Source organism: Boleophthalmus pectinirostris, unplaced genomic scaffold (assembly GCF_026225935.1).
Source record: "Boleophthalmus pectinirostris isolate CB_2022bp ecotype Guang Dong unplaced genomic scaffold, ASM2622593v1 HiC_scaffold_21, whole genome shotgun sequence".
NCBI classification, from domain to species: Eukaryota; Metazoa; Chordata; class Actinopteri; order Gobiiformes; family Gobiidae; genus Boleophthalmus; species Boleophthalmus pectinirostris.
The window spans coordinates 28,109,000-28,123,431 of NW_026571175.1; the positions used below are offsets into that span (position 1 = coordinate 28,109,000).

The window sequence follows — 14,432 nt, forward strand, 5'->3', positions numbered from 1 at the left end:
CTATACTCCAACTTATACAGAACAGTGTTTTTTATCTGTTGTGTTGAGATTGGTATGTTGTCATTGTACTTGGATTTAACATGTCTCGTGTTTTTGGATAGTTTGTTTTTAATTATCACGTGTCCGGAGTCGTCATCCCTTGAAATGGTCACACCTGTTGCTCACTCCATCAGCCCTACTGAAAACTAAGGCTGCGTTCAGACTGCAGCCTGAAGTGACCCAAATCCGATTTTTGGCCCCTGTGTGACCTGTGTCTGATCTTTTAATGACAGTCTGAACGACACAGATCTGTTTTTTTCCAATGTGACCCTGGACACTTGGGCTACATTCAGACTGCAGCGCTTAACGCTCAATTCCGATTTTTTTGTGAAATCCGATGTTTTTGCGAGGTCGTTCACATTTCCAATTAAATACGACTTGCCTGTGACTTCAGTGTGAACGGTAAACGGCCCGAAAGTGTCCCACATGCGCAATGGAGACACGACGACGTCAACCCCATGCGTCAACCGCAGCGAGCGTGCTCTGTGTTTACGGAAGTTGTCCAAATATGGTCGCGAGCATTGAGCACCTGGCGATTTTACAGTTCCGGTTTCCGCCTGCTTCAGTGCAGAATAGTGACGTTTGTCGCTTGTTAATGACGTGTAGGTCGGATGGATGCGCTTTGGCCGTTCAGACTGAAGTCGCATGTCAAAAGATCGGATATGTATCGGATTCAGGACCACATATCCAAGTGGACTGGGTCGCATTTGAAAAATTCGGATCTGTGCCGTTCAGACTGTCATTAAAAGATCAGATACAGGTCACTTTTGGGTCACTTCAGGCTGCAGTCTGAACGCAGCCTTGGATATGTCGTCCTAAAACCGATACATATCTGATTTTTTGACATGCGACTTCAATCTGAACGGTGCATTCATCCGACCTACACGTTATCAACAAGCCACAAATGTCACTATTCTGCGCTGAAGTAGGTGAAAATTGTTAATGAATTATGTGTCACTGAAGCAAAGCACATCACCACTCACCACTCTTGGCTCCGTCTCCACATCCACATGTTCCTTTCAACGGACGTCGCTGCCGCTGCCACAAAACACCACGGCCAAAAACCTCGTCCTTCTCAATCTCCTCCTTAAAACAAGTAAGTTGTTCATGTTCTGGCTCTGGTACGAGAGAAACTTTAAAATCGCCAGGCGCTAAATTCTCGTGTCTGTGTTTGGACAACTTCCGTAAACACAGAGACGCTCGCTGCGGTGGACGTCATCGTGTCTCCAGTGCGCATGCGGGACACTTTTGGATAAGTTGGAAATGTGAATGACCTCGCAAAAACATCGGATTTCACAAAAAAAACCTGAATTGAGCGTTAAGCCCTGTAGTCTGAACGTAGCCTATGTAGTTGCAATGCGTTGGTGTGACAATAAATACACTGCAGATCAGAGTGCTTCTGCCATCCTTTTTCCTACTCCACAAAAATAAAATGTTTAGTTGAGTTATTTTCTTTGATACATGGTTCCATATATCTTGCATTATATATCTGGTGTCTTCTCTATGTATATAAAATGTCGAAAGTATAAAAGTTAATGATGCATTGTGTAACTTTTCTGGTGGAGGGACCGTCAAATGCTTTTCTCCATTTAGATGTTATTGCTTTGTCTGGAATATTTCACAGTATGATATCATTTAAAACATTTAGACATTTTTATCATCATGGAGACCAGGATCTGACCAAATTACAGGTCAGATCTGTGGAGAAGCGACCCCACTCACAGTCAGAATCCCTGTTTTTCTACTTATTTTTGAGCTATAAATCCACCTGTAATTGAATAAATGTAAAGTAGAACTGTTTAATGTCATACTGTGGAACATTCCAGGCAGAGCAATGCCATATCCAAAGAAACAAGCAGGTGACGGACCCAAAACCAAAAAGTGACACAATGCACCTTTAACCCTTATATTGTGTTAGGGTCAAAATTGACCAGTTTTCAAGCTTAGGTATGTAAAAACTGCCATTTGCTTTTTTGTACCGGAATGAGGCTTCATCTAATCCTCAGACACAACTATTTTAACGCAACAAAATCAATTTTCACCATTTTAGTAAATTGTAAAGGTCTGAAAAAAAAAAAGTGACATCTGTGGTGTTACGGGCAAAAATGACCCGGCAGAGAATAGTGGCTGTTTTTATGCATCACTTACAAGCTGTAGGCTGCTCTGTGGATCAAATATGGCTCAGTGTGTCCCACAACACACACACACACATGCACACACACACACGCGCACACACACACGCGCGCGCACACACACACACACACGCACACATATACACACACACACAAAGGTTAATACGTATATTTTAAGACCAAAATGACGAGGTTCACAGCAGCAGGTACAGAGAGAAGGACGACAAGATCCTAACATAAGTCAATTGGAGCCAGAGTCAGAAGGAGCCGGAAGAGCCTCCTGGAGAACTTTCTATTTGGAACGCGGTGGCTACAGCGTTAGTTATGTCCATTCATATATACGTCTGTGGATGAGGTTCAGTATGACCCTGAACAAGAGCACACATGTGGTGAGGAGAACCCAGATGTCACAAAGACTGAAAGAGACGTCTTCAAGTCAAGAAAAAGTGACAGTTCATGGTCACCAAGCCTCTTGACACCCAATATAATTATACTTATATAAATTAGATTTATATTATATGTATTATATATAAAATTATTATGATTATAGTATAATTATATCATATAAATACAAATTATATCACTATAGGAAATATAATTAGTGAATTTAAGCAGTTTTTGTAATCAAAAACGAGTGGTATATTTTAAGATAAAAGGTCTGTGCTGCCAAAAATAAATAAATAAATAAAAATGTTTCCATGGACATGAACACATACTAAGTTAGTTATGAGGGGAAAAACAATATTGGATGATATCTAGTGTTTTTAAGTATTTTCAGGCTGAGTTAAATCACGGGTCAAATTTGACCCGCTAACACTAAAGACGCGTGTAACTTTCTAACACAATACAAGGGTTAAAGGAAAAAAAAATATGATCACGATATGCATCTCACTGTATGATATTTATTGCAATATTTTGGAGACTTTTTTGCTTTTAAAACACCTTGACAAGATTTTGTTGTGAATTATTACTGTCATAATCCCAAGAATTCAAGTAAAAAACACCTTTCTTCATGTTGTCTGCACTGAAATGAATCATGGGATATGTAGTTGCCAATGTTTAGTAACTATTGCAGCTATAAAACTATGAATTTAAGCAAAGGAACTTGTGATTCAACATATTGTGACACCCCATGATACCACTGTGAGACTTTTGATGATACAATATCACAATATTTCGGTTATTGTTACATCCCTAAAAGTGTATACAATTATTAATATATCAAGTTTCCAACCATTTTATTCAGAATTTTTTTACAATGTAGTTTAAACCCCCTTTGTCCTTTTGTAGCGTCTCCGGACCGTTACCAGACTCTGTGGTCGTGGACGGGAACAAACTGACCGTGCGTAAAGTGGACGACGCCGTCAACACCACCTTTGTGTGCGAAGTCAAGAACAAACTCGGGGCGACCAAGAACCAGATCACCACCATCGTCATCGGTGAGTACAGGAAATACTCCAGTACTGTTTCTTGTATCGCTGCACTGGGCTGTGTTCAGACCGGGACCGACGAAAAGAGACCGAGGCCCCTCTTAAGACAATGTGGTCAGAGCTGAGTGATTGACAGACGATTATGTAACGTTTCTGTTGGAAGCTTTGCCAGATCCTTTACTACTTTGTCTGGAATGTTCCGCAGCGTGGCATTAAAGGGCCCATATTAAGCAAATTTGTGATCTGTTTGTGTGTTTTTATTGATCAAAAACTTCTCCAAAAAACATGCATTACTGCCTCACCACAGATCTGATATGTAGCTTGGCTTTCTTGCCTTCATGGACTTAGACGGCTTTAATGCCATATTGCGGAACATTTCAGGCAAACCAGAAGAAAGTTGCATAGCACATATTCAAAAGTAGCGATCTTTTGGATGTTTGTTTTGTTTATTTTTATCGCATTTGAACGGTATGTGCAGACTTTGTTAGTTAATAAGTTATTTTTTTGGTTAAAGAGGGGGTATTATACAAATCAATCTCTCCTTCCTTCTCCAGAAATATACAAAAACATGATTAAAAACTTGTCAAACCTGATGCGATGTGCAGTGGTTTGATTTTTTTGTGATAATGCACTGACGATGGAGTGACTTAACACAGAGAATGAAGGGAGTGGGGACTTATAAAACATGTTAAAACGTTTTGGGCAAATATAGCATTTTTAAAACAGTCGACGCTAACATGGTAGGGATGTAACGATATCCAAATCTCACGGTAAAATATTTATTGCGATATTTTGGAGAGGCTGACATAATTGTAGATAGGACACTTTTTTTGCTTTTAAAATACCTTGACAAGATTTTGGCTTGAATTGTTACTGTCATAATCCCAAGAATTCAAGTAAAAAACATAACTTCATGTTGTCTGGGTTGAAATGATTCATGGGATATGTAGTTCTCAATGTTTATTAGCTATTTATACTATAAAACCAGCATTTAAGCAGAGAAACTAAGTAATGAATTACAGTAATGCATTGCTTTTTGCTGTAACGCAGTAATGTAAGGCATTACGGGGGGAAAATTGTAATATTTTACTTGGTACAAATGTCAGTATCGCGTGTTACAATGCATTTTTAATCTGGATTGAAGTGGTGGGGTTTTCATTTTTCTTCATACAAATTTGCTAAAATCACCGCGATATCAGCAGCGGTGAAACGCCATCGTTACGGTTCCGAATGTCGGGACAGGCCCAGAAGTGAGTCCATGTAGATCGTTGGGGGACTGTGGGCAAAACGACCAGCGCAGAACTCTACGCTCCACGGGGTTAATCGCAGCCGACGCCCGATCGCTCTTTACGGACACCCTGCTTCATGGGCTTGGGGTTCTCTCAGGGGCGGTCCTAAATTTCAAGTCCTAGTCCAAGATTAGTCCTAGTTTAGACCTGGTTTAGACCTGGTTTAGACCTGGTTTAGTCCTAGTTCAGTCCATATACGACGCAAAATTTCGGCGTCTTCGTTCTCTGATTGATATTTGAGTTTTGATCAGCGACAGTTATTTTGGGGAGAGTAACTTAAAAGTAATGCGTTACATTTTAGATACGGTAATATTGTAATGTAACAAATTACTTTAAAATGACACTAACAAGTCATAAATAACGCATTACAGTTTTAAAGTAACTTGCCCAACAGTGGTGACAGCCCACGATATTACTGTGAGACTTTTGACGATACGATATCACGATATTTTGGTTATTGTTACATCCTTATAACATGGTGATCTAAATATGTTATGTTTCATGTGCAATTAAAACCTCATAAAAGTTGAAATACCCCCTCTTTAATACAACGGCGTTTGAATGAAGAGCTAAGTCTTGGCTTCGGTCCTGTTGGCGTATTGGAGTTGTCTCTGCGTAGGATTGGTTATCGAGGTTAATTATTAGAAATCAAATAGCTGTTAGCTGTGCACCTGGAGCGTGAAAGAGGACATTGATTTGAAGCATGTAAGTGTGGCTATTATCTAACGCTGGTGGAGTCTTTAAGAGGGGCCGATGGGACTTTTCATTTAACCTAAAGTCAATACGAATCATCCCATAGTGACGAAGGCTTTCTGAATAACCGGCGTGATTATAAATGTCAACAAAATGTGAAATAAAAGCTTTAAAGGTGCATTGTTTTCGTTCTTTTCTGGTGGAAGTTCCGTCAAATGCTTTTTCTTCACGGAGGTGTTCTTGCATTGCCTGGAATGTTCCGCAGTATGGCTTTAAACCTTTCTATCTTCACGGAGACCAAACCTAATCGAGTTCCAGGTCAGATCGGTGGAGAGGCGACCCCGCTCACAGTCAAAACACCTGCTTTTCTAGGTGTTTTTGAGCTGTAAAACCAACTGTAATTGAATAGTAATGCAAGGTGGAGCTGTTTAAAGTCACACTGTGGAACATTCCAGGCAGAGCAATGGCCTATCCATGGAAACAAGCAGGTGATGGACCCGCAACCAAAAAGTTACACAGTGCACCTTTAATATGCAAACATTAGACATAACATTATTACAGGTGGACTTGATGTAGTTATTATTATTATTATTATTATTATTATTATTATTATTATTTTTTATTATTATAAGTAGTAGTAGTATTAGTATTATTTTATTTATTTATTTATTTATTTATTATTATTATTATTATTATTATTATTATTATTATTATTATTATTATTATTATTATTATTATTATTTTATTTTATCTTATGTCAAAGTTATAGCAATTGTAAAAAAAAATAAAATAAATTATAACAGCTATAAGGCTGGGTAATTACTTCTCAAATCGGCTCTCAACTATTGTGCAATTATTTTAGTATGAGCTGGTTAGAAAACAAACACTGTAGCTCAAATTTCTAAATGAATTAATGCAACAATGAATTAACACAATACTGAAAAAAGCACAGTCGCTGTATTGTGTTTTTATATTGAGCTCAACAGTAACCACCTGCTCTGGTTCTGGAAGTAAATTTTCCGCTAATTTTGCTCACAGACGTTTCAAAAAATAATAATATTAAGAGTTTAAAGGCTAGTCAGCGACGTGTGAACTAATATCCATAACACGATTGTGCAAAAACATGTTTAAAATGCGAGGTTCTGCTAAATGTTTTAAAGGTGCATTATGTAACTAAATGCTCAAAAAAAACAGGTATTCTGAAGAAGAAGAATGAAGATGGAAAGGTTTAATACCAAACTGTGAAACATTCCAGACAAAGCAAAACGAATACGAAGTCACAGACGTAATTTTACTGTCAAAAATCTGTCATCACTTCACAGGCAGAAGAAAGTCTGATCGAAATGCCGGACTTTTGCCCCGCACACACCACGGACTGAACCTGGACTAAACCAGGACTAACCCAGGAGTAACTCATGACTAATTTAGGACTGATTCAAGGACTGAACCAGGAGGACTAAACCAGAACTGAACCAGGACTGGCTGTCGGGACGGGCTCGGAGGTGCACCCACGTAGACCGTAGACCGTAGACCGTAGACCGTAGACCGTAGACCGTAGACCGTAGACCGTAGAGTGCTTTGCAGGCACCCTGCTCCTTGGGCTCAGGGTTCTCTCTCCCTCAAGTCCAAGGTTAGACCTGGTTTAGATCTGGTTTAGTCCTGGTTTAGTCCTAGTTTAGTCCTGGTTTAGGCCTAGTTTAGTCCTGGTTTAGTTTCCTAGTTTAGTCCTGGTTTTTATCCTGGTTTAGTCCTGGTTTAGTCCTGGTTTTAGACCTGGTTTAGTGGTTTAGTCCTGGTTTTAGTCCTGGTTTAGACCTAGTTTAGTGCTGGTGTAGTCCTCGTTTAGACCTAGTTTAGTCCTAGTTTAGTCCTGGTTTAGTCCTGATTCAGCTCTGGTTTAGTCCTAGTTTAGTCCTGGTTTAGACCTAGTTTAGTCCTGGTTTAGTCCTAGTTTAGTCCTGGTTTAGACCTAGTTTAGTCCTGGTTCAGCTCTGGTTTAGTCCTAGTTTAGTCCTGGTTTAGTGCTGGTGTAGTCCTGGTTTAGACCTAGTTTAGTCCTGGTTTAGTTTAGTGCTGGTGTAGTCCTGGTTTAGACCTAGTTTAGTCCTGGTTTAGTCATAGTTTAGTCCTGGTTTAGACCTGGTTTAGTCCTGGTTCAGCTCTGGTTTAGTCCTAGTTTAGTCCTGGTTTAGTTCTAGTTTAGTCCTAGTTTAGTCCTGGTTTAGACCTAGTTTAGTGCTGGTGTAGTCCTCGTTTAGACCTAGTTTAGTCCTGGTTTAGTCCTGATTCAGCTCTGGTTTAGTCCTAGTTTAGTCCTCTGGTTTAGTCCTAGTCCTGGTTTAGTCCTGGTTTTAGTCCTAGTTTAGTCCTGGTTTAGACCTAGTTTAGTCCTGGTTCAGCTCTGGTTTAGTCCTAGTTTAGTCCTGGTTTAGTAGTCCTAGTTTAGTCCTAGTTTAGTCCTGGTTTAGTCCTAGTTTAGTCCTGGTTTAGTTCTAGTTTAGTCCTGGTTTAGACCTAGTTTAGACCTAGTTTAGTCCTGGTTTAGTCCTGATTTAGTCCTGACCCGCCCATGTGAAATCACTACCCGCCTGTAAAATTCCAGAACCTTAAAACCCGCCCGTTTCAGCAAATATTTACCCGACTTGATGCAGGACTTTGCCCTACACCAGAAAACTTACACAATGCACCTTTAAAAACTTAGCGGTTTACAAAGCTTCAGAAACAGACTTGACATAAAATTTACTAATAATAAACTTTAGTTACCACCTCGCTGATTAGCCTTAAGCAAGTGTTCAAACTTTTAATACATTTATTTATTTTTTTGTTTTGTTTTTTGGAAAGTCTACGGTAAAACTGAATGAGAAATTTACCGCTGGAACAAAAGGTGGTGGTCGATCACCGCTGAGCTCCACTGACCGCGGTCGTTATAACGTTACGTCTGACTGATTTTCCAAATTTCAACTAAGAAATACATGATCTCAATTGAAAATCCTGCATAAAAGCGACATCTTGAACCATCAAAATCCAGTCTGAACACAGCCCCGACAGCGTAACCGCCTTCGCGCTCGCACTCTTACGTCACATTTTAAGCGTTTTCAAACACGATTACCCAAAAACACGACTTCCCGTACACACGAACGCTTCACATTTTCAACACGCGCAGGTTTAACACAGCCTCATTCAGTTTTTGGACTCACATGAAAGCGCATTTTAACAGTACACTACACAGGGACACTCATCTCCCCAGTGCACCACCCCCCACCCTCCCGCTGGGACCAGACCTGATTTAGTGCTGTTGGAATCCCGCTTTACTCCTAATCTTCCAAATTTTTCCGGATACGCTCCACGTTTTTTTTTTTTTTTTTTTTTTTTTCCTCGCTGACAGTTTTCCAACAAGCCTTTCTGATTCGATAGACCCTTTCCACTTTACGAGCGGGGGCCAAATTTCCGAACGAGAGCCGAGTAAAAAAAAAAAAAAATGCCGTTTATGATTTGCGATTCGTTCTTTTGTAGTTAGACGAAAAAAGGAAAAAGAATATACAGCCTGAGTGGTAAATGAAAAGTGAATTTTTTTTTTTTTTTTTTTTACGAGAAATCTTGGCTCCCCCGTTACGGCGTTTTGGCCCCCGCGTTGCTATGGTTACGGTTCTCCGGGGAACGGCCGGTGGGTCTTCAGGTTGGTGTGAGCAAGTTTGCCCTGAATTATGATTTCCTGTTTTTCTTTTATTTTGTTCCAAGCACTTTTCTCTTTCAATGAACTAACCCCCTCTGATCGTAAATGCTGCACCGGGACTTTCTGAGCTGTCGGGCTGCACGCTCGCTCCCGATCTCCCCGCTGGGTTTGGACTCAGCGGATTCTCGCAACTAAATCTTTTCTCGGCCGGGGGTACGCCTACTGTATATTTTGGTGTTTTCTGGCATTTTTTTCCCCCCCGTTGTTTTCGAAAACGGACCCACATAAACATATACATTACTCAAGCTCCCACACTGAGTCGTTGGCCTTTTCGCGTCAAATTTCACGATGTAAATCACTGCTGCTGTTGGACGCGGAGGTCAGACGTGGCCCATGTCGTCTCTGAATAATTTATTTGTTGAAAATATCATTGCTTCTCTCTGTATTTTTATGACTCTTGCTGAAAGTGTCTGAGGTTGTGCGGATTTGTAGTTGGTTTGTTGCATATTACTGGTTAACGCAGCTGATCTTGTGTGCAGTCTTTATTTGTTATTTGTTATTTTCATTATGACACGTGAAATAAACCTTCATTTTTTGATATTTTACTTAAAGGATTATATGGCAAAGCTAGAGATCGTAAAAGTGAGTAATTATAATGTCGTTTCTTCTCGATTTGGTTTAAAAAAGAAGACGCTGCAACGCAAAATGCTGAATTAAATGAACACAACAAAGTTTTTATTTCAGCTTTTTGAATTAAAAAAGAGAGAAAGAAAACAGTGACCGCCCACACCAGATCTGGAAGTAATTTATTTATTTGCCAAAAATAAAATTGCCTTAACATTTTTCAACTTATTTTTCTGAATCTTGCTAAAAGTGTCTGAGATTGTGTGGATTTGTAGTCGGTTTGTTGCATATTATCGGTTAACGCACGCGCTTTATTCATTTGTTCTTTTCATTAACCGTAATTTTTGATATTTTATTTAAAGATTATACGCCGAAGCTAGAGATTGTAAAAAAAAGTAATTATAATCGCTATAAAGCTCTGTCGTTTCTTCTCGATTTGGTTTAAACCAGAAGAAATAAAAGAGAACAGTGACCGCCCACGCCAGATCTAGAAGTAATTTATTTGCTGAAAATAAAATAGCTTAAACATTTTTCAACCTGTTTTTCTGAATCTTGCTTAAAGTGTCTGAGATTGTGTGGATTTGTAAATGGCAAATCCTTCGTTATTTCATATTATTGGTCTTTAGTATTTTCTTTTTTGCTGCATGTTGTTGATACGTGTCAATAATCATAGCTGTAATCATAGTTTTTGTTTAGAACAGGGGTGTCAAACTCAAAATCGAGGGCCAAAATTAAAAACCGGGGCTAAGTCATGGGCCAAATAAAATATTTTTGAAAAATTTCGACAACATCTGCACGTTTTCTCTTCTTTCTAGATATGTAATATTAAACCTTTTCTCATTAAAATAAATGTTTAGTAATAGTTTTGCTTAAACACTGAGTCCAGAACAAGCATAAGATAAAATAATAACTAACATTTTAAATAAATAATGTCTCTATAGCTCCAGCTCTAATACATATTTGATATGATCTTGCGGGCCAAATCTGTTTATATCACGGGTCAAATTTGGCCCCCGGGCCTGAGTTTGACATGTCTGTTTTAGGACATGCATCACGTTTCTAAATAAAACCATAAAACTGTAACGTCCAACTTCTTAGAAAAACTCAAATGCATCACACAGTTTGAAACCCCCGTGTTTTTTTTTTGTTTTTTTCCTCTTTGTATTTTTCTTTTCAGCATAATTTAAAGTTATTGGAGAGAGTGGCAGGAGACAGGAAGCCTTTCTGACTTTTGAGTGTTAGGATAGCAGCAGATAACAATGGGGGGCGGGGGCTCCTGCTGCGACGGAGAGACAGGTGCATGCTGGGTATCGCCCGAGCAAACAGACTTGGTTCTAACTGGTCCGAGGCCTGTACTTATCTCAGAGGGGCCCGTAATGAATGACCACTGCTCCGTCTCTCTTCAGCATGACAAAGGGAATACAGAAGGCAAAAGGAATCCTCTCTTCACTTAGTTTTAGTTTATAAGAAAGTCTCTCTTGGATAAAGCAAAAAAACACAAGAATATATTCATCTCACAATGGGGAAAATCATTTGTTTGTATAATCAGACATGTTTTTTAGTAAAGTATTAGAGATAAACAGATATATCGATTGGCTAATATATTGCGCCGATATTTGTACTTTCTAGCACTTCAGCTATCAGCCTTAAATCAGGTCGATAATTTGTTTTTTAGCCGACCAGCTGCCTAATGAGTACACATAAAGCTTTATTTGAACACTTTACTGCCAGAGATAGCTGTACAAAATGTGACTACACAACTCTCTTCAAGGTTTGTGATTAAAAAAAAGAGCTTTGTGCTGAGTTTATAGTACATTTTTTGGTGAAAATAATACAGATTTATTCTATATATTTGCTCAAGAATATCGTCAGAGCTTATCGGTCATCGGTTGCATCGAATAATCTGTATTGAACATGAAAAAAATGTATCACTGATCTCTTTAAAGTCTGTTTTACTTTGTACTCCACATTTTATCTCCATAGTTTAGTCACATTTTAGACTTGTCTTTATTCCAGGTTTAGTTTTAGTCTATGTTTTGTGGTATACTTTTAAAGCTATAGTATTTGTCGAGTATTTTCAGAATACTCACTTCTCCAATACTTGAAGATGAAGATGTGAGTCTGGTCACCGGTGAATCTCCCTGAGTTCAGATGGGAGTGACTGACAGGTGGATTGGTCTGCTTTTTCCCACCACAGTCAGACTAATGACCAAAGTGAAGTACTAACTATTGCTGATTGTGTTTTTTGAACTTCTCGCTACTTCATTATAACGTGCAATATACGGTATTTATTATTAATTGTGATGTGTCTCACTGCTGCTTTTAAAGGGACAGTCCTGAATTTTAGACATTGGTCCTCATTTCCTAGTGAGCCAGAGTGTTGGAGACGTGTGGAGACACTTTTTTAAATATTCCATCCAGTCCTTGTATTTGCAGAGGTCACTGGTGCTAGGCTAGTGCATGTCAATGACCATAGTTATCGTGCCACTAAAAACAGTCTTACCCACTCCACAAAACACCTGAAGCAAATTTGTTATTACACCAGACTGTCGATGTGAATGTCTGTGTCGATAACATAATTTTATAAGTTAAACCAACCTTGCATTTGAAGGATTTATGTCTGAGCAGCAGCAGCGAGTTGTACTTCCTAATAGAAAGCTCAGCAGCGGCGGACTGATATATGAGAAAATAGTCCCTCAACATGCGACGATTCATGCGATGCAAGGTTAGTTTTATTTCAAACATTATTCTATCAACACAGACATTTACATCGACAGTCTGGCGTAATAATAAAATCGCTTCGGGTGTTTTGTGGAGTGGGTAAGACTGTTTTTAGTGTCAGGATAACTATGGCCATTGACATGCACTAGTCTAGCACCAGCGACCTCTGCAAATACAAGGACTGGATGGAATATTGTAAAAAGTGTCTCCACACGTCTCCAACACTCTGGCTCACTAGGAAATGAGGCCCTATGTCCAAAATTCCTCACTGTCCCTTTAAATATTGGGCCTATTTGAATGATGTATTTAATATGGATTTTTAAACTGAATGTATGCTTGTTTTGGTGGGTTTTTTTTTGCACTTTTTACATTGTACTTGACATGTATGGACTTTTGCGTGAGGACAAATAGCAAATATAATCTCGAATCTTGAATCTTGTAGTTGACGCATATGAAAAAAAATTTACATAGCTGCTTATGAGGAAAAAAGAAATGAAAAAGCGTCACAAGGAGCCAAAAAACATCAAGGATTTCTGCAGTATTCATGAGTGAAGCACTAAACTGTTTATCTAAAGTGAGTGTAGTTTGGTGTAAATTATAAGTGACCAATGAGCTCTTTCGTTTCACATCGTCACTGAAATGAACAAATCTGATTGGACGATCGCAGCGAGATATCAGTCTGGACCTGCCACGCTGAAATAAAACAGGATATGGCACTTGTTTAAAACTGTTTATAAGCTAATATTTCATTTAGAACAATCACAACTTTTCATTTCAGTCCGTTTTTGATACAGCGAGTCACCGTGACTTACCATCTGCGTGGAATAACTTTATACAGCGCCACTAAAAGCTAAAATTATTACGTTTAGAAATATCACGGCGCGATTGTGAGCTTTGTGTCTCTTGTGTGCGCAGAATCGTTTGTAGCCCGGCGGTACTTTTGGAAGCTGCGTGGGCGTTCGCAAGTGGCTGAGATTTCACTGTTCCTCTGCTGAGCGCTGCATTGTGACGAGTCTGAGTATCATAGAGGGCCCTTAAATGTGTTCAAACAGACGTACGCCATGTGAAATCTTACAGCCACAAAAAGGCTCCACATGAAGGTATCTGGCACCACTGCGAGCACTCAAACCCCCAAATCAAACGCGCTCTCACTCTCCGGTTTGTTTCAAGGCAAACGCTCATGTATGGTTTTACTTAAAGGTGCGCTGTGTGGCTTTTTGGTCAGGGGTCCGTCACCTCCCCGTTTCTATGGATGTGTCATTTATTGAATTACGGGGGGTTTTTATAAAAGGGTGTAGTGGGTGTGGTGCGTGAGGTTCGCCGTCCACCCACTTCTCCGCGACGTGAGGTATAAAAAACAACAAATATAAAATAGCTACGACTTAAATGTCAAACCTGAGCTACTGGCATCGATGAAAACAACCTGCATAGAAACATGATATCTGCAGTACTGTCCTAGTGACCGGAGACATGATGGACCAGGACTGAACCAGGACTGAGGGCAGGGAGGTGTGCCCGCGTAGACCGTCTGGTGACCGGCGCAGAGCTCAGTGCCCCGTGGAGCTAAACACAGCCCTCTCTTCTCTCTCAAGTCCAAGATTTGTCCTGGTTTAGTCCTGTTTTAGTTCTGGTTTAGTCCTGGTTTAGACCTGGTTCAGTCCTGGTTTACTCTTCATGGTTCAGTCCTGGTTCAATCCTAGTTTAGCTCTGGTTCCATACACCCAATTTACATTTCTCAATATTAAACTAAATATTTCTTTGGTGAAGCCAGTAAAACTTGGTAGATTGTATCTCAGTCACATCTTACAGGATGAAAGTGGACTCCTACATG

General features: G+C 39.5%; 1 protein-coding gene across 1 annotated transcript in view; it reads left to right on the forward strand.

Annotated features, from left to right (window-relative positions):
- Window positions 1-14,432, forward strand: part of pvrl2l (PVR cell adhesion molecule related 2 like) — a 292,584-nt gene that overhangs the window by 167,206 nt on the left and 110,946 nt on the right. The window contains exon 6 of the mRNA XM_055157102.1: window positions 3,462-3,610. Within this exon, the coding sequence (XP_055013077.1) occupies window positions 3,462-3,610 (149 nt within the window). The remainder of the gene's footprint in view (window positions 1-3,461; window positions 3,611-14,432) is intronic.